Source organism: Hemicordylus capensis, chromosome 6, assembly GCF_027244095.1.
Source record: "Hemicordylus capensis ecotype Gifberg chromosome 6, rHemCap1.1.pri, whole genome shotgun sequence".
In the NCBI taxonomy this organism is placed as follows: Eukaryota; Metazoa; Chordata; class Lepidosauria; order Squamata; family Cordylidae; genus Hemicordylus; species Hemicordylus capensis.
This window is the reverse complement of record NC_069662.1, coordinates 92,646,760-92,667,810: the sequence shown is the minus strand read 5'-3', so window position 1 is coordinate 92,667,810 and position 21,051 is coordinate 92,646,760. Positions and strand designations below refer to the sequence as shown.

At 43.3% G+C, this 21,051-nt stretch overlaps 1 protein-coding gene and 1 long non-coding RNA gene across 7 annotated transcripts in view; one reads left to right on the top strand and one right to left on the bottom strand.

Annotated features, from left to right (window-relative positions):
* The window catches only part of PDE1C (phosphodiesterase 1C), a 427,197-nt gene that overhangs the window by 126,177 nt on the left and 279,969 nt on the right, over positions 1-21,051 (bottom strand). For all 5 annotated transcript variants that reach the window (XR_008310343.1, XM_053265118.1, XM_053265119.1 and 2 more), the window contains 3 exons: positions 5,895-6,008; positions 3,738-3,920; positions 2,208-2,274 (listed from right to left, as the gene is read on the bottom strand). Coding sequence is in view for 4 of the 5 variants with exons in the window: in XM_053265118.1 (XP_053121093.1) it covers positions 2,208-2,274; positions 3,738-3,920; positions 5,895-6,008 (364 nt within the window). In the remaining variant the exon portion in view is untranslated. The remainder of the gene's footprint in view (positions 1-2,207; positions 2,275-3,737; positions 3,921-5,894; positions 6,009-21,051) is intronic.
* The window catches only part of LOC128331564 (uncharacterized), a 136,975-nt gene that overhangs the window by 86,895 nt on the left and 29,029 nt on the right, over positions 1-21,051 (top strand). The window lies entirely within an intron of this gene.

Genomic DNA, 21,051 nt, shown 5'->3' with positions numbered 1-21,051 from the left:
TGGGATATTAAAGATCGAATTAGACATATCACATCAGTGAGACCATCTTCTTACTTTATATTTTTATTTTCTGTAAACAGCATGTGCATCGGGAGATCTGGATTGTGACTACAGTGGAAAATTGGAAACTTTAACCCTACCCCTGCTGCAGTCCTGATCCAGATAGAGGATCTCTGCACATGCTATTTGTGCTGCGGGAAAGATAACATTGTTTCTATTGCTCTATTTGCAGGCAAATAGAACTTGCAGGGAACCTGATCCATACTTGGACCATACACTCCTTCCCATCGCCATCCTGATCAGGGATCGCCATGTGTGCTATTTTCTCTCTCTTTTTAAGTGATTCAAGTCACATTTTGTGGGCCTAAAATAACAATTTGGAAGTAGCTCTTGAAAAGACAAGACTCAGAACAGGAAAGGAAGCAAACTTCCTTCAGCTAGGATTCCCCTTCACAAGTACAAGGGATACCCTAGCCTAAAAGGGGCAGGGGGGTAGCCAAAGGGAAATCTTGAAAAAGATGGTGCCAGGGATGGCGGAGGTGGCCACAGAGACGGCGGAAGCAGCCGTGGAAGAGGACACATCAGAGGAGGCAGTGGGAACTCCTCCAACCCACCAACCCCCTGCCAGCCTCCCAGATGACAGTTTGGGCCAGCTGACCAGGCTGCAGCCAGCCTGGACTGTCATATGGGAGGCTGGCGGGGCGTGTGTGGAGGAGTCTCCACCACCCCTATGTGTCTACCACCTCCACCGTCCACAGCGCCTCTTTTTTCAAGGTAAAATATTCCCCTTTTGCCACTGCCCCAACCCTTTTAGGATAGGGAATCCCCTGTACTTGTAAAGGGGAATCCTAGCCAGATCCCCCTTTACAGGTGTGTCCGAGCTGGCTTGCGAGCCAGCTCAACGGCCAAACTGGACTGGACCCAGTTTGCCCGAGCCTAAGCCTGATCAGGGCCAGCTCGAATCTAGTCTGGATTCGAGATGAACTGGCTGAACAGCCGGCTCGCACACCCCTAGTACAGTACAGGGGCCTGGAGCACCTTACTTATGAGACAAGACTACAGCGTCTGGGGCTTTTTAGTTTAGAAAAGAGGAGACTATGGGGAGACATGATAGAGGTGTATAAAATTATGCAGCGAGTAGAGAGAGTGGACAGAGATAAATGTTTCTCCTTCTATCACAACACAAGAACCAGGGGTCATCCCATGAAACTGAAGGCCAGGAAATTTAGGACCAACAAAAGGAAGTACTTTTTCACAGAGCACACAATTAATCTATGGAATTCTCTGCCATAATGGTGATGGTCACTAGCTTGATGGTCTTAAAAGGGGCTTAGACAAATTCATGAAGGATAGGTGTATCAATGGCTACTAGTCTGGTGGCTATAGGTCACCTCCAGTCTCAGAGGCAAGATACCTCTAAATACAAGTTGCAGTGGAGCAACAGCAAGAGAGAGGACATGCCCTCACCTCTTGCCTGTGGGCTTCTCAGAAGCCTCTGTTGGGCCACTGTGCTCGACTAGATAGGACTTGGGCCTGATCCAGCAGGGCTGTTCTCATGTTCTTAACATTACTGCATACAAGTTAAGAAAGCACCACAATATACAAAGGTATTGTCTGTCGTTTGTTCCTTAGAAAATATTAGGGATGTGCCCAAATGTTATACGGCGCTGGCGGAGGTTGTACTTTAAGGGCGGGGGAGGGTGTACTCACCCCTCCCGCCACATTTTCCCTGCTGGTGCTCCGTTATTTATAAGCCCCGCGGGGCGGCAGCATTCCTCCCTGCCACCCCGTTTCCCTCTCTGGCCGGAAGTGGCCGGAAATAGAGACCGCACATGCGCCCATCTGCCATGCATGCGCATGTGCGCAACGGGTGAGTACACCCTCTCCCACCCTTAAAGTACCACCCCTGCCGGCGCCGAAACACCGAAATCCACACACCCCCAGCTGAAACGTTTCGGAGGCCTTTATAATGGCTCAAGACTAGAAAATATCTTAGGTCGATCCTCAGTTTATAAATTGTCATTTACCTACCACAGATATTAGGTCCTATCTTCCCAATTTTTTTAAAAGCATGGGAAATAGCCCAGAGTTTATCAGGTTATTTTTGATCATGTAAAAGAACTGTTTATATAGCCTATTGAGTAATTAAGGAATGCACATAGGCTGTTACAAAAGATCTCAGTATGCTATCAGTGTCACTGACATACCTTGAGCACTCCAATTACAGCTGGTGGATAGCTAAGTCCGACCATATTGGATGTTCTTCTGTACATTCTGCCAGGATAAAAGAATTTAATGAGTCTAAAAACTAAAACATAAAAAGATGTCAGAGTTCTTTTCAGTGCATATAATTTATCCAAGCAAAACAAATTGCATTTCTTCCCCCTTGAACCAATTTCTGTGACTCAGTCTTCCATTCAGATCTAGATTATGTTCCTATGATCAAGAAAGTTAGTCCAAGGAATGGCCAGCTAAATTCAGAGTCACACATGCTCCTGAAAACCAAGCATATGGTGACAGACATCCTGGTCATAGGAGCGGGAAATGATCATGATTGAGGTGCAATCTTAGCTGGGTGTCACAATGAGCCAATATTGGCAATCTTCGATTCAATGTACAGTGCCTTTGTATGGTGCCAAACTACAACCGCTCCTCGCACATGATCACTTCCGAGTCCTCTGACCAGGATTTCTGCTGCTGAATGCACAGTTTTTGGGAGCGTGCACAACACTGTATCTGAGCTGGCCACTCCTCAGACTAACTTTCTCGATCATAAGAACACAGCCCTAGAGATCAATTCAGAGATATCTCAAAAGAACATTGTAAAGAACCACTGCCATACAGTGATGCTTTGATGAAGATACAGTTTCGGGGGTGGGATTAGAGTACAGAACACTGGTGTGTACCCTGAGACATCCTTTGGGCATCCTCTAGTTTGAGAACTGGGAGAGGAACATCTCTGGAGAACTGGGACAGGAACATCCCTAGAGGAATTACCACCTTGCCTGTGTAATGCTTATATGTTTGGGGGATGGTGACTTGGTCACACTTCCTTTAAAAAACTTTGTGAAGTTGGCTGGGTGTCATTGATGTGAATTCAGTTCGTCTCTGGGTACGCTTCTTAGTCAATTAAACAGACTAATTGGGATTCATCTTTGAGGCTTTATTGCTCTGCAGTTAGCAAGACGAGCCAAATTCACATCATCATGACCCTGTATCCAGGACACCACATACTTTAGGAATGGAGCAGACAACTTTTTAAATGAGACAAGGTGGGAAGACTCTACAATCCAGACTTCATGCAACCCTGCACTGCCAAGGCAAACAGAGCCTTCCACCAAGGACCAAGAAAGGCACTCATATTGCCATTCACATTTTACAGTGTAAATGTTTTCTTGGCACAATGTATTCAAAATGAAAAATAACTTTATAGAGTCTAGATTACCAAGTCACTGATCATATGCTATTCTGTTAAATTGTGTTGGTAATATTTGTTATGTAACAACAACTACAGAAAGTATTTTATTACGAATAGCACAGCAGTAGCAGAAAAAGGTCACATTTATGCAAGTTGGTCTGAGATCTTGATAAAAAGACATAATTAATCATTTCTATTTTTGGTTTAGCTTTTTTATTTTGAAGAGGAAATTAGGTCAAATACCTTTCATTCAGTACTGAATGTGTGATGTGCTATGTTTGACCACTTTTTGATGCAGAACAGTTAAATTCTCCATTACCTCTCCACAAATATCCCAGCTTGAACTGCGTGGACAATACTTCTGAATCGTGGCTTTTCCTCAGACCTTCTCAGCATCATCCCCATCTGTCTTGTAAAGGTGGAGGCCAACCAATCCCGTACCTCTGAGGGCACAGAATCTGATTGGATATCACTGAGCTCATCTTCTGTATCCAACAGACGCCTGTAATAGGAGGAGTGGAAATTAGAAACAGAAGTGTCCTAAGAGATGGCATTTCTTCTGTAAAATTGTTTATAATTGTCACATCTGCAGAAACCCTAATTAAGTCTCTTGTTGATTTTTTTTAAAAGTTTAAACACTGTTGACATCCAGCTATTTCTATAGGTAATAATTGGTAATAATAGCAATGCCAGGCTGCAAAGTATCTCACCACTTACGAATCAGAACAATGAAACAGCACTGTGTTTTGTTTCCAGAATTATTCATGATTAAGTGTGCTACATTCCAGTGACCCAATTTTGTCTTCCTATTTAGCTGGCATGTTTTCCAAATACAATCTGACAAACAGATTTTTTAAAAGCATGGCGATTTACTAGTAAAAATTCCACCCTCCTCAAAATAAATGAACTACCAGAAGCTGGTTACCAGTGTCCATTCCATTGAGATGCCTACCCCATCATACCTCAAAGGCTAAGAACATGTAATTTGTAAGTTAAAAAAAATATTTTGTGCCGGGCTGCTTGGAGACGATGCAACACCTTGTAGATTCATTGTTACCACTGATACTTTTGCTCGTCCTGGCATGATGTACAATGTATCACGCTGTGAACCGCACTGGGGCTACTGCTCTTAAAGCAGTTCTAATGCTTTTAGACTAACCAGTTGTTCAAGCAGTGTTACCACAGTTATGCCCATTGCAGTGAATGGGAATAACTGCGGAAACACAGTTTGCACAAATGTTGGAGACGCAGTTCCAGCTGCGCCTACTGTTTGCACCTTTTCTTCTTCTTCATTTCACCTGCTCTTCCTCTTTATTTCACTCTTGTCGCACTCTCTCTGCTCTGACTTTCTTTGATTGGTAGACTGATAGGATCTATCGCTCTGCCCTTCTTGCTCCCAAACTGCTCTTGCTCTCCTCTCTGCTGCAGATTCCATTTGTCATGCGGCTTCTCTCTCTCTCTTTCCCCCCTCCATACTATGAAGATAAGAAGATCTTTCTATCCAAGAATGTGGCTTCCCCAATAAAAGCTTATTTGCTTTAGATCTTGAACAACTGTCTCAAGCTGCTCTTTAATGGGCTAAACATTTACTGCTCATGCTGGCTCTGTTATAATTTGGGTTTGTCAACCCACTCCCCTCCAACAACCACCACTCATTCTAACAACGTTGGGACTGCCTTTAGAGTCTGCAGCAGTCCTGAACTGCCCTGCAACTGAAATGCTGCACATCATGTCGGCCACTAACACCAGACAAACCTACCATTACGCTAAAGTTCCCAAAAGTAGACACAGATACAGACATACCCTACAAAAAAGTGTTATAAGGCTTCCATAGGAATCACAAGCTTACACCCACTTTTGCAAAAGCTAGATACCCAGGCAGCTGTTTGCAGTAACCCTGGAGTAACCCTTCTCTCCCTGAGAACACTCTGAAAGAATGTACATTTACCAAGCCATGCTGCAATGCAGATGAGGTTGGGCAGACAAGCCTTCAGGAAAATGAATTTAAGGGAATTATATCATTTGGGGTAGATGAAGTATCTCATTAAAAATGTGTAAACTAGGGGAAAGTTGTAATGGATGCAACTCCTCTGGGTGGGGAAACATGCCAAGGAGCCCTGGCATAATCACATGGGAATTATTCTTAAGTTTTTACACTTTAAAAGTAGATTCAGACATTTAAAAAAGTTTTTACTCTTTTCTTTATTATTTTTATGAACCGCAAAAGGGTGGTATAGAAATAATAAATAATATAAAATAAATAAATAAAATTATTGCTTTTCCAGAAATATATCTCTCCCCCCTCCATTTCTTAATAGCACCTTAAATATTCGTGTAACTCATAATAAAGAAATGCCCCCATGGGAAAATAAAGCATATAATATGTGTGAGTGTGTGAATGTGTCACACACACACACACACACACACACACACACACACATTCCAAACAATCAATATATTCAAACAGTCATCTTACCTGGTTTCATCAATGTACACAGATTCAAGCACAGTAGCTGCATATTCCAAGTTCTTTTTTAAGTCAACAACAGAAGCTTCTCCCCTCTCTAGCTGCTTTACTAAAGAGCGCAACCTATGAGAAGAAAACAATATTTTAATTAGCACAAGCTTACTGCTGGGATGCCAAATGAATCCAAAGTACTGTCCTGCAAAAAATTCTTAACTTCCTTGGACTGTAATGTGTCCATGCTATCAAGGCTTATTTTAGAGTGACACAGAGGGGAGGTTGTACACGTGATGTACACGGTGACCATAATCTATGCAGGGTGTACATAGATTATGGTTATTCTATGATATATGATTATCAAAAGGCATGATTTGCCCAGAGTCACCCAGTGAGTTTTACAGCTGAATGGGAATTTTAATTTGGGTCTCCCCGGTCTTTGTCCAACACTCTAACTGTTGGAAGTGAAGGACTATGCGCTGTCTCTTGTCTCAGTGACATAGGAGGACAGACTAGTGAGTCAGAGGGCTAGAGGGTCAAGACATTGGTCATCCCTTCTTTACTGCTCTGACACTATCCCTTTGATATGTAGATTGCTAATCTCAGGGACTTCCAATCCTTCCTTCCAACCACTTCCTGTCTCTTCCCTTCCTTCTACCTTACAACATGCAAACTCCTCTCCCCTGCACCATGTCTGCAGAGATGCAGAATCCATCTGCATCCAGATAGATAGATAGATTAGAGATCCTATCTCCTCAGTTTCCTATCTAGAATGGAGTTCTCTAATAAATACTACTTATATTGATTTGAAACTATGAACTGGCTCCAAGTTACTTTACTCTAAGCATACACGCATGCCTAACTAAATTCCACTGTGTTGTGCCTCTGTGCACTCTGCTATAATGAAAAGGGGTTTCTCTTACCAGAGAGAATTCCCAACACTAACCACTGTACCATGCTAGCTAGAACAGATGAAACCAGCATTCGGAAAATTGTGTATCAAACAAGTAATCCTGATCAACAATTAACTAGTCTTCAAGAAGGTGCTATCTGCATACTTGATTAAGCGTGTAAGAAATTTCCTTTTTCAGCAAGTATGTTTCACACTGATAATGTTACGGATGGTCTCCTGACTTTGAGGCTTTGTGAAGCCAGCTCTAAAATTCCCTTTGCCTAATGATCAATATACTGGATATAATCAGCATTACAATACATACAGAGCATGGGGAAAACAAAGCAACAGTAGAAACTGCCATCTTTGGGTTTTATAACTTTTAATGAATTGGCTAAATATCACCCTGCAGGTTTGTTCTTCAGAGTGTTCAACATTCATATACAATACTGGTAGAATGAACAGCTATAACATTATGGCACTAGCATCCATCATACAAGATCAGATGAGAGATCTCATCTGACACACAGTGCATCAATCATCTGGTTAAAAACAGAGGGGTTTTCAAACAGAACAGTGTGTGTTGCATGAACAAAAAACGATGCTGTCTTTTTTTCACAATTTGTCATCTATAAATGCCTCTATGATTTATCTGGTAGAGGCCACTTGCTATCAGTAAAAATAGTTCACCACCATCTTTTCTTTAATGTGGTAAATGCTTTTAAAGCATGGGTGAAGCAGTACTTAATAAATCATTGATTTTCAAGGCGGCAGATCTCTCAGCTTCAATTCTCAGCTAAGTTTGGTGGCAAGCAAATGGCAACAGACTGCCTCTGGTGCAGTGTTCCCTCTAAGGTGTGTGCTTGTGCGTGCATGCACAAGTTTTTTTGATGTGCACTCAGTTAATTTCAAATCCTGCTCAGGATGAATCACAAAGGCCTCATTCTGAATGCACATGGGCAAACACTGCCTTGATACTGCTGCCCAGAACAAAACTCATTCTGTGCACAGATGGAAAAAAATGGAGGGAACACTGCTCTGGTGTAGTGGAAAATCAGCCTAAAGAGATTCTCAAATTAATTACCATTGACTGAAGGCCTGTGATGATGGTTCCTTTTCTATATATCCTCTTGTTAAAATGCACTTGAATTTATAATAGACAGAGGGGACTTTCACATGATCGGGCAGGCTGGTGGAAGGCAGGGTTAAGCCTAACTTCCCCACCAACAGTCTAGACTCGCCCCAGCCACACTGCACTGGTGTACACACAATCACTATGGTGGCGACCAGCATAGAGTTCCAGAGGCCAGGGGAATTCCACAATGCACCATGCAATAAGTGTGGCACAATGGGAAATGTCTCCAGGAGTCTGGCACTCTAGGCGCTTGTCTCTATGTCAGCGCGGGTTGCAAGCAGCCTGCACTGACACACAATCCCAGAGCCTGGTTAACGGTGTGCTTGTTCCGTTAACCCAGGCTAAGAGCTGGGCTTTGGTGCTGGGTTTGCCACCGTGGCACCTCCAGGATCCATGTAGATCCCAGTGGTTCTCTTGGGCAGCCAAGCCCAGCCTGGGCTTGGCAACTCGTGACAACAACTTCTGAGGCTGACATTCTGACTAGCAAAACACCAGGGCAACAGGAGAAGCATTGATGTCAGATCAGTGCTTCTGAAGAGTTCCAACCTAAGGCTGCACCAATGCTAATGTGTGTGGAGGAGTTTTTGAAACCTCCCCTCGGTGTCACTCTAAAATAGACCGCTGGGGGCTGTGCAACCCTTAGGGACATATTTTCAGGTGTCACAGAGCACTTCCCAAGGAAGAGAATTTGTCCCCACCACTAAGCCTGTAGGTTAGCTGAGTTAATTAAACGTTTCAGAAGCACCGGTGCTTCTCTCATTGCACTAGCGCTTTCTTATCAGGTCAGCCAGTGACAGGTAATTTGTATAGTGCTAAGGCACAATACTGTCACGGAGCAAACCTTTGGATTAACATCATTGGCTACGGTAGCCAGTGATCGCCCAGATGATTACCGGCTTCATCACAGAGCCAGTTGGGGCAGAAGGTTTGGGGGCCTCCTGGCTCCCGGAAATCCCAGAATGCCCCATGCGAGTGTGTGTGGCATTGTGGGGAGCCGCCCGATGCCAAGAGGCTTGTTGTAGCCTCCTGGTCGGGGGGCTACTCATGAGTCGCTGTGGTGGGGAGCCATGCCGCGGCGACACACAATAGGAAAAATGGGGTTAGCAGAGCATGCACTCCGCTAACCTCATTTAAGTGTGGGCTTTAAGTGGGCTTGCCGCTGGGAGGTGTGTGGCTCCCATTGCAGCACATGACCAGCTGAAACCGGGCTGGTCTGGTCATGACAATAGCCTTAGTGGTTTTTCACTTTGTTAGGAAAAAATCCTGAAATTTGGAGGGGGGAAATATGCAATACGTTCTTCTCAAATCTAGACTAATTTTAACTTATTTAAGAACATGGAATGTAATACTGTATGGATAATTTAGCAGATAAGACTATACTGGTTATTAAAAACATGAACACTATAAAACCCTTTTTCTTTTTCCAAAATGTGGAGAAACCATTAGAGTTAAAGAGAAAATCTACTACAGTGGTCCCTCTACTTACGAAATTAATCCGTTCCGAATGCACATTTGTAAGTCGAAAAGTTCGTAAGTCGAAAAGTGGTTTCCCATAGGAATGCATTGGGAACGGATTAATGCGTTCCGGAGCCTAGAAAAAAGACCCAGACCCCCAGTAAGGCTTGCAAACTGCACAGGAACATTTCTTTTCAAGAATAAACAGGCAGTAAACAGGCAGGCAAGTCAAGGAAACCGCATGTAAAATTCGTAAGTCGAGGAAACCCCATCTAAAAATTTGTAAGTCGAAAAAACAGCATCTAAAACCGGATCTAAAACTGCCGTTTGTAACTCGAAAAATACTTATGTCGAGTAGTTCGTAAGTCGAGGGACCACTGTATTAGGAAAAAATAGACTTAAATACAGAAAAATAACAAATACAAAAATAATGACTGCATAATAAGAAAACGTACTTTCTGCAATAAAGTATTATTAAACAAGTAAGGTCTGCTACATCTATCGAGTATCGAGAAGGTTTTTAAATCCCATGGTTTTCCAGTTACCTGGAAAGTCGGAAAGTCAAATCTGAAAGTCTCTTGACTGAATCCCCAACTTTTCTTCCTTTTTCATTTGCTATCTTGGTTCCTATAAGGAACTGCAGGGGAAGAAGGCTGGCTTTGTGATGTAATGGCTCACCTGACTTGGCAACAAGTCCCAACACTGTTTAATTCTAGCTCTTGTTTTGATTCTAGCTCTTGATTTGATTCTAAGTAACCTGGACCTCGTCTCCTGCTTATATGTATGATTCAATGCTGACTGGCTTCTTGGCTCCCTATTGAATCTCTAGCTTTCCAAATTTGATCTAAACTCTGCTGCCAGGTCGCAAATAGCCAACTTGAGCAAATATTTGAGTGTGTGTTTTCCTTCTCTCCCCCCCCCCCTGCATGTTTAAAAGTACAGGAATTGTGCTGAGATAAGTAAACATTTTGGGACACAGATCTAAGTTCCAAATGGCAATGCCTTTTTAATTCACTGAATTTTTCTGATTTACAAGCAAGCCTGGAATTTTTCCAGGTTAAGGTGAGAAATCCAAATTCTGATCAGGAGCAAAACAGATGTGAGTTACGGAAATCCATAACTGGACTTCCTGACTTTTAAAATACTGTATATATAAATTTGAAAGAAGCTGTAGAAGTTCCAGCTCTTCAGCACAACTGAAAAGGAAGAGGCTAGCCCCTTCCCCTAATTATTATTATTATTATTATTATTAGTAGTAGTAGTATTTATTCGTCCTTGATCTAAAACAGCATCATGAGGCTGCTATTAGTGCCATGGGGTGTGGGGGATGGGAGACAGGCATGATACAGATGGCTGGTGTGGTGTTATTTATTTATTTATTTATTTATTTATTTATTTCTATCTATTTTTATACTGCCCTTCCAAAAATGGCTCAGGGCAGTTTACACAGAGAAATAACAAATAAATGAGATGGAACCCTGTCCCCAAAGGGCTCACAATCTAAAAATAAACATAAGATAGACACCAAAAGCAGTCACTGGAGGTACTGTGCAGAAAGTGGATAGAGCCAGTTACTCTCTCCCTGCTAAATAAAGAGAATCACCACATTAAAAGGTGCCTCTTTGGCCAGTTAGCAGGGTTTTCCCCCACAGCAAGGCTAAGAATTTGGAGATAAAGTTTTGATTGGAGAAATTGGATTTTAATTTTTTTTTAAAGTGATATATATGATTGTAGATCACCTACATCAAATATGGCTGGATCCATAGACATGTGATACAATTGACTGTAATGTGGAACTACTATATTAGCAATCAATCAATCAACATGGCATTTTAGATAGCAACAATTTAACAAGTGCATTGGCCAGCATGTTCAAAATGAGCAAAACTTCATTGAGTGCAAGACCTTAATTTGTCAACCAATCTAGTCCACTTATTTTTAATTAATGCAGCTTTTTTACAATTTGAGCTTCTGAGTGCAAATAGTGAAAGGGCTTTGAAGCTCATTAAAATGAAGAACAACATATGTTAACTCAAAGGGATATGATAACTGGATTTAGATATTCTTATGAACAGGGAGGCATGGATGAATATTTCCTGTTCTTAGGAAACACGTTGCTGCTGTGTGTCTCCTGGGTTGCCAAGTGTTGGACTTGTTTGCTAACAATAAGACTCAGGCACTTGGCAGTAGGGATGTGCACGGAACCGGCGGGGGCCATTTCGAAGGCTGGGTGTCATAAATCTGTTAGCTCGGCTAACCCAACAGGATTTACAACCCCCTTCAGCACTCCCCCTGTGAGATAACAGAAAGCAGCAGTGAAACTGCAAAAAGGAGAAGAAAAGGCTCACAATGAAAACAGTAAATGAATTAAGTCCCCTGAACTGAACTAGGTACCCCGTTCTAACAATAACTGAGTAATAAGTGAAAATAAAACACAAAGCAAGGAATGAAACGAGCGAAGGACACCAGAACAAGGAATTAATGGAACAAAGCAGGAAAGCATAAACAAGGCAAACTGGAACTCCGAAAGGCTTGGAATTCAAATAGCACACTGTCTGCGGCCAGTGAAAGTTGCAAACAGCATCTGAGCAATTGAGAGACTGCTAAATATATATGGCTCAAGAGAACCAGCAGCCAATTAGGCTTCCCTGAGTCAGCACTTTGGCTTCCTCTCTTGTGATCTCCTGTGCCTGCGTGACTCCCACTGAGCTTGCCTCTTGAGACGTCTTCTCAAGACAGGTGAAATCCCAGGCTCCTCCCCATCAGAAATCATGTCTGGCAGCTATTGCGAATCCTCAGCTCCAGAGTCTGGTCTCCATGCCAAATCCTGTTGCTGTGCCTCTGAGCCCTCACTAGCAAGCGAATCCTTCTGCTCTGACTCGTCTGAGTCAGAAGTCTGAGCCATGACACTGGGGGATAACTTTAAGGATGGGAGAGGGTGCACTTACACACACACACACACACACACACACACACACACACACTGTGTTTCCTCCGCCGGCGCTCTCTGTAAAACTGGCTCAGTGGGGTGGCAGCATACCTCCCTGCTGCCCTGTCCTCTCCTTGGGCCAGAAGTGACCAGACGTAACCCACATGCATGCATGTGTGTGTGTGTAGCCACAGTTCTTTATTGTTTCCAGGCCTGCTGGTCCTGATGGCTGGTAGAAAAGGTGAGTGCATCCACACAACCAGAAAACCAAGGTAGGAGGGTTCTCTTCTCCTTCTACCTTGGTTAAGAGCAGGGTAAAATATCTTGGCTACCCTGCTTTGAGCAACCTGAGTTGGAGGGATTCTTGTGAGTGCACATAATGCAAACCAGGGTAGAATGCCTCCTATCCTAATGTTAATGACTGTGTGAACAGGCTATAAAGTAGTGTGTTGTGCTTTGAGCTCAAGTAGCATCATGCACACAAACAAGGAAGTGCACTCCAGCCATGAATAATGTGCTTGACATGCTAGGACCTTGACCAGTGATGCATAGTGTTCCTTGCAGCAATGATGCTGTTATTATTGTTATTATTTATATATCACTTTTCAATAAAAGGTTCACAAAGTGGGGTTTACATAGGAAAAGGAATGAGGAAAAAATAAGAAAATTGTTCCCTGTCTCAAAGCAGCAACAGGCATGGAAGTGATGCTATGCTGGGATGAATAGAGACCACTGCTATTCCCTATACGAATACTGCCAAACATTTGCTTAAAGCAACTTTTCCATTGTGGCCAAGACTTGCCCTTGAATGCATCCAAATTACTGCTCTCCAATAGATTACGAAAATGCCCCTTAATGTAGCACCTCCCAAATAAGAGTCTGGCACAGCAACTTCTTCTGCTTGCCAACACCAATTGCCATCTGTCTTGCCACTGAAGCCCGGCACTTTGGTGTAAAGCCAAGATATGTGCATCACTTGTGCATTTGTCCAGTGTATGTTTTTTAAATCTGCTGAAAAACAAGATAAAATGTTCCCCATCATTGCAAAATATATTCTCAGCGGTGGCTCATTTGTGATTTTTCAAACCAAGCCCACTCTTCAGTCATGCAATTAACTGTATTTTCAGGGTGCCTATTAAATGTCATTAGTAAACATTATATTGTCACTTGCTGTGGGGTTGTAAATCAAGTCACCATCTGTTTCCTTAAATGCACATGCTGGACCTGGAGATGCTGGATGCTTGCTGCTTAAGCAACCGAGCCAGAAATTTCTGACAACCTGGGCACAAGCGCGAGAATGTGCTCCAGAGATCAATAACAACAGGCAATTTAAAAAACAACACTATAAAGGTTGCCAAAGCAGAAAGTGACAAAAACACACTATATTTCAGCTTTAATAATTTTAGAACTCAAAATGAACTGTATTGCAACAATGTTTATATTAATTCAGGTATCAACTGATCAGAAGACTCAATTTTGGGTAACACAATGATTCACCAGAATATCGAGCCCCAAACATAATGTTAGTAAACTATATTCTTCATGCACAAGAATTGGAGCTCTCTGAAACAAAGGCTAAAGGTGCCATATAAAGAACATATAGGTAGTGATGGGTCTTGGTTTAGTTGACGCTTCCATAACTTACTCATGTCAAATAAGTCTATATTTATATTTATATTTATTTATTAAATTTATATCCCGCCCAAACATACATCTCTGGGCGGCTAACAATATTCATGTGATCAGTGACAAAATCACAGTGACAAGACCTATAAAGCCCTTAACTGCTTAGGTCCAGGGTACTCTGGATCATCTGGAGAGGTCCAGTTACAGTTGCCGTCGACTCGTCTGGTGGCAGCTCAGGACCAGGCCTTCTCTGTGGCTGCCCCAGGGCTTTGGAACACACTCCCTGCTGAAATAAGAGCATCTCCTTCTCTGTTTGCTTTTTGGAGGACCCTGAAGACATACCTGTTTTCCCAGGCTTTTAACTGAAATTTAAATTTTAAATTGTAATGTGTTTTTATCTATTGTGTTTTTATCTGTTTTTATGAATTTTAAATGTTTTATGTTTTATATTATGTTTTAATCTGTATATCACCTAGAGATTTCTATATTAGGCAGTATAGAAATTGAATAAATAAATGCATAAATAAAATAATTAATTATTCTTTAATTAAAATGCCACTTAAATCATTGGAGGGATGTACATGCAGTTGAAGACCTGCTATTTTCAGGATTTCCGATCATGCAGACTGAGACTATGTTTCACATTTACAGTTTCTATGCACATAGTCTATGTTCAGAAGTTATGCTAAACGTGCATAGTGTCCACCAGGTGTGGTCCCACTCTCTCCACTCTTTGAGCCTACCCTCTTTTGAAGGTCTGAACAAGGCTAATGAGAATACCTCCAATGGTTTAACTGGTGCATTAATTAAACCCAGTATTCATCACTGATCATGTTAACATAGCCAACAAAATAAGTATGCCCATTTCCCTCACCTGAGTCCAATCAGTTATGTTGTCTGAACAAGGATATTGTTACAATGGGCTTTGGATACAGTCTCTTAACATTTGTAGATGGTTACCTGGCCTTTACCCATGAGCTCTATTCATATTCAACACATGAACAATCTATGTATAGTTTATGAATGTACAGATCTGAATGAATGTACAGTTACGGGGGGATAGCTATAATTGAACAAAGCGGGGGACAAGTGTCCCTGGGCCCCTGAAGGAGGGCCCACCGGCTGGGTGACAGCTTGCTCTTTGCTCTCCCCCTTGAGCTCTTCAAGGTAGAGGAGGAGGAGAAAGAGGGGCCCAACTTCACTTTTTGTCCCGGGTCCACTCCAAGTTTGCTATGCCACTGTACAGTTATTCAGACATTATATTCAATGCACATACGGTAGTTCACTATGTGTCTTACCCTGCATCTGAGCAGGCCTGTACCCAGTTTCGCTTTTAAACAAACTCATGTACAGTCATTCAAACAAATATGTTTACATGTGTACAGACAACTTTACGCATCTGTAACATCATGTCTTAATAGGGTTCACTAATTCAGACACCATTTACACACACTCTCATAAGCACAGGACCATCTCCCCAGGGCAGGTCTTTTTACTTCAAATTCTACTCCCTTTTTGTTGATTTGTTTCACCCCCAGACATGGGACCTTCATATCCAGGAATGGAGCCGCCATTGGGCGAACGGGTTCAAAGAACCCAGGCAGCCGCCCCTCAGGGGCCGCACCTCATGGCCTCAACAGGCCCCCCACCCACATCTGATGTCAGACACGGGGGTGCTGGTTAAGCTCACGAGCAGGGCCACGCGGCCCTGTTCGAGAGTTAAATGGCTGGCGCTGTGTTTGCGGCGTGGCCAGGAGTGGCTCTTCCCTGCCTTTAGAGCCGCTCCTGGCCATGCTGCGTACGCAGCCCCAGCCCCAATCTAGCTCCCAAATGGGACTGTGCGGCCCCATTAGGGAGTTGGACGGCCAATGCTGCATTCGCAGCACAGCTACAAGCGACTCTCCCCTGCCTTTAAGGGAAGAGGGAAGAGCCACTCCTGGCCATGCTGCAAACGTAGCGCCGGCCTGGCTCTAACTCCCAAACGGGGCCGCACAGCCCCATTCGGGGGCCAGACCACACCCTCCGCATCTGATGTCTGACACAGGGGGTGGGTTGAGCGGGGCCACTGCTGCAGCCGGGAACGGGCCGCTCACGGTCTGGCTCTGCCACTGTTCATATCTGCCACTGAAGTATGTGTCTTTTGTACAGCATTCAGGAGTCTTATTTCCATAAGCATAGGACTAAGTGCTCTTCTAGTTTATTGTTTTTTCCTGAAATTGCAGTGTACAAAAGAAGCAATCATTACAACAGTAATTTAATATATAGCAAGTTAAAACAGATTTCAAGCAATCAATTCTCTGCATGCAAGCTCTGAAAATAACTCTTCAGTGGAGAAGACTCTTCTGAAATTGATGATTACTGGAAAAGAGCCTTCCTTAGTTTTACTGCTAAACTAAACACAATGAGTACTTTAAAGGAAATAAAAGTTTATACCAGACATCAACAGAGAGAGGATTTTCATCCACCCAATAAGGAAATTAAGAGAAAGCTTGTTCATTAGTGATTAACCATCCAGTTCAAGTTAAGCACTGTTAAGTCCCATTGATTTTGATGGGACAAGTCTGATGGAGCTTAAGCTATTAATTTCCCCATCTCCCCTATAGGGCCTGAATTTGCTGACTTTTGGCTGGACCATGTCCAAAAAGACAATAGGCATAATCCAGGCAAAGTTTATCACTTTTAGATCCACTGAATTAATTGTGAAAGATTCTCTCAATGAAAGTAATGGGACCAAGCTCAGTAATGGGACCAAGCTCTGAAACTTTGTCTAGATCATGCCCTATTATTTCCTCCACAGAATCTACAAACAAGGCAGTTGAAAAACTTGCCAGGAATAGGTCAGGTAAAGAAAAAGAAAGAATAATAGTACAGTAATATTTTTTTTAAAATGTACATGAAGAGAACAGGAATGTGTAAAGATCCATCTATATATTTAATTCACTAAGACATACTTGTGGCTAATCCCATGCATGGCATTTCTCATGAGATTTTGTGAGCGAGGGGAGGGGGAGAGGAAGGTGAGTGGCTGTTGGCCAGTGAAAGGAAGTGGCGGTGCCAGCTGCTGGGAGAAAGCACCGGGAGGCGAGAGGAAGCAGCAGCCAGGCTGACCACCACCGGGCAGCGAGAGGAAGTGGTGGCCAGGTCAGCAGCCAGGGAAAGCGCTGGGTGGCAAGAGGAAGCAGCAGCCAGGGCAGCCTCCTGGCGACAAGAGCAAGCAACGGCCAGGCCAGCCACTGGGGAAAGTGCCACGCGGCGAGACGAAGGGGCAACCAGGGTGGCCGCCGAAGCACCATCCAATGAGAGGAAGCAGCGACTAGGGCTGGCTGGCCAGCTGCCAAAAAGAAGTGGCAGCCGGGGCTGAAGGGCGGTGGGGAGAACGAACTAGGTCTGAAGGGGGGCAGAACAGTTGAAGGGAAGTGGGGAAGACAGGGAGAACTAGAGGCGCAGATGCCCTGCGCCAGGTCAGCTAGTAGAGAGTTAATTCTTCTGTCAGTGCAGGGATTTGCTATTTGTCTTTCATTTCGCTTCTCTTGCATGCGTGGTTAAATGCCATTCAGAAATACCAACAGCAGATGTTTGTGAGTCCATTACAGTTTCTTTACTGCATCTGACACTTCAGTTTTATAAGCCTGTTCAACAACTCCAACGCTCTCTTTCTTCTATGTTGTCTTAACAGAGTAAATATTAACTCACAAGTGAACACTTTTGTGTTCTCCCTCATTTGCAACTGTTCCAGAAATTACCATGACATGGGCAGCACAAAAAGCCCTCTAAAGCACTGGCAAATCATCTGGTTTCTTCATGATCCTAGTACCGGTGGTTTGTATACAGCTGCCTGCCCTCTTCTTGGCAGACCACATCTCACACATTTATTGGGTTCCCTCTTCCTGTGAACTGTTTTCAGCATCACGTCAGTAGAAGTGAACATCAGCAATGCAAAGATGAGGGAGGGAAACTATGCCCAAGACAGTTTTCCTCCCCACGAATATTAGGGATTTTATAAGCATCTATGTGGCTTATAGATGGGGAGTGGGGAGGGGGGGAGAAAATGATACTTTTATAAAGCTCCATTGAGCTCAGGTTCACATAGTATGCAGAAATAGAACAGAGCTTAGTCATCCCTATCCCTCCTAACTGGACAAAAACTGGTGATTCTCTTATATTTAGTAGGGGAGAGCAACTGTCCCTATTCAATAGCAAAACAATTTCAGAAGCAGCTCATTGTTACATAATGTTCCACTCTCAAACTGTAAAACAATTGCCTTTTTGTGGATTTAGAATACTTAATTCTATTTTATTTTTGTATTGAAATACTTTTCAAAAAGAATTCTGTGTTGTAGCCATTCCAAGATGGTACACCCAATTAATCTTCCTAGAAGAGAGGCCGTGAGAGTCTTGCAAGAGCTTAGTCTTCAACACAAAAGCCAAGCTATAGCTCTGCTTGGGGGGGAAATGACAGTATATCTATTAAAGTCGTTAACCTATTTCTTTAACTTTGTATCTGCAGTGTGATGGTGACTTCCAGGACAAAGGAAGGAGGGAAAGACTAAATCTTGGTCTGTGGAGTTATGAAATATTGGCCATTGTGCACCAGATTTCAATAACTTTAATGAAAGCCTGCTGGCAGAATTAATTAAGCAAAAGTTTAATATGATCATTTCTGCTATGGGGTTTTAAGCATACAGACAGAGATCAAACATTTTCCGTTGTTTCTTTCTCTTTTGTCTTCCTTTCTTCTGTAGATTCCAACATTCCATTTGCAAAGAGAAATGAATTTTTAGTGTCAAGCTTTGATCAGCTTCTTCCATAAACTGACAACAATAACCAATATTACAAGTGCCAGACATTTCATGACTCCATACATTATTTATGGGGCCCAAAATAGAAAATTTTGGGAGACGAGCGCGCGCGCCGCGAAGGGCACATGCGCGCCACTAGCTCTTCTTCATTTCAAGCTCAGAAGGACAACGATGGGGGCAGGGGCGGCAGGTAGGAACTCTGCCGCCCCAAGAAGATTTTTAAAAGCACCAGCGCCAGAGGGGGAAGATCGGCGGGGGGGGAAGTACTACCCCCCAGCTTAAAGAGACAGCCCCCTCAGTGCTGGACCACGTTTCTGTGGTTCCGTGCACATCCCTATTCTTGGGCACTGCACTGGCAACTATCTGACATCACCAAGCTGTGCCAAGAAAAGGTGGATCCTTTAAGACAGACCTATTCTCACTGGAATGGCCACACAGAGGCCAATTGCGCAAGTGCACGGTCTCCAAAATGGCCACCGCGCCGAGCACAGAAGGCTGAAAACCAGCCGAAAAGCGGCCAAAACTGCCGAAGGGGGGGCATAAGGAAAGCTGGTGGAGGGAGGGGGAACCTCCATAGAGCCCCCCCCGGCCGCCTCCAGCAACTCCCCAGAAGGGAGTAAGGTTACAAAAAATAATTTTTTACACCAAAAAAAGTTTGCGAACACCCCCGAGCTGAACGGAGGGTTCAACAGGGTGCTGGACTGAACTGGCTGGTCAGGTTCAAGTCCGGTTCAGACTCAAATTGAACTGGGCCAGCCGGTTTCGTGAACATCCCTATTTTATATGTTATTTTCCTTCCTGATCTTGAAACCTCTCTCTTAACATCTACCAAGAATGATTTAAAGAAATTTGATTACAGATAAAAATTCACAGCCCCTGAAAATCTGGAGCCATAAGTTTTATAAAAGAACTGTCTGGCTTTATATATATATAATATTTTAATATGTTTATGTCAAGTTACAGCTCTTAGTGAACTTAGAAAAGTCGCAAGGGTCATCAGTTCTAAATGTTAGGGTAAAGAAAATACAGGAGACTCATTTTCCGTGGGTTCTCCTATTGTGGATTATGTTATTCACAGGTAGGTCTTTGCTTGCAGGCCAAAAATAGCCCAATTTTCAGCTATTTGTGGCTTAGAGGCCTGGTTTCATTGTCCACATGCCTAAAACTAGGGCTATTTTTGGCTATTTGTGGTATAGAGACGTGTGTGTGTGTGTGTGTGTGTGTGTGTGTGTGTGTGTGTGTGTACTAAAGTGGAACTAACTGTCACATCTGAATAAACCAACAATTTTTTTTTATTACCAATGCATTATGCTCCAGTTGGTTTGTGATCCAAAAGTTGGTTTGTGTCATTTTTATAGTCTTGTTTTTAATTTTTGTGTGCAAAGCCCTGGGATTGTTTTAATGAAAGATGGTATACAAATTTAACAATCAACCCATCAATCAATCAATCAATCAATATCTGCATGTGAACTGTGAAGTAAGGAGCAGGGGTTGTGGTTTCCCCCGTCCGTTATGAATGCCCTATATATCTACTTTGGTTTTGTGTTTGAACTGTGGAGCAAGTTAGTTTGTGACGCAATGGTCAAGAAGCTATGTGAATCCACTGGAGATTGCCTAGTTTTTGTTCTGTTTTGTTCTGTTCTGTTTTGTTTTTAGCAATAGCAATAGCAATAGCAATAGCACTTACATTTATATGCTGCTTTATAGCCGGAGCTCTCTAAGCGGTTTACAATGATTTAGCATATTGCCCCCAACATTCTGGGTACTCATTCTGGGTACATTTTTGCAAATGTACTCTGGCCCAGATCTGTGGGTTTGTGGTAAATGATCAATAAGATGCATAGATCCTTTGGGGTTGTGTAGTCCTCCCTCCCCCAAATAGTCTCTGGCTCAGACCTGTAGGTTTGAGGTTAAATGTGTGTGTGTGTGTGTGTGTGTGTGTGTGTGTGTGTGTGTGTGTGTATAAAGGATACTTATTTTGCAGAGGGGACCCCCGTAAGCTCATTTGGGCCAGGGTCCAAACTAACCTAGCTGCAGCTCTAAGTGAGGTGAATGCATGCTCCAGTGCTAAGTCTGGACCATGCATTCATTTCCAGACTAGTGTTACACTAATTCAAACCAGAGGTGCACCTAGGCAATTTTGGTGCATGGACCTAAAGGCCTTTGGACCCCGCCCCCTGCCCCTGCAAATTAAGCATCATCATGCTCCACCAGGCGACCACACCACCCAGAGCAGACTAAAGAGGAATTGGGGGCCCCAGGGGCTGAGGAGACCCTGGACTTTGGCTCTGAAGTCCAGGGATATGAGCACCTCTGGTTCAAACACACCTGTGCTT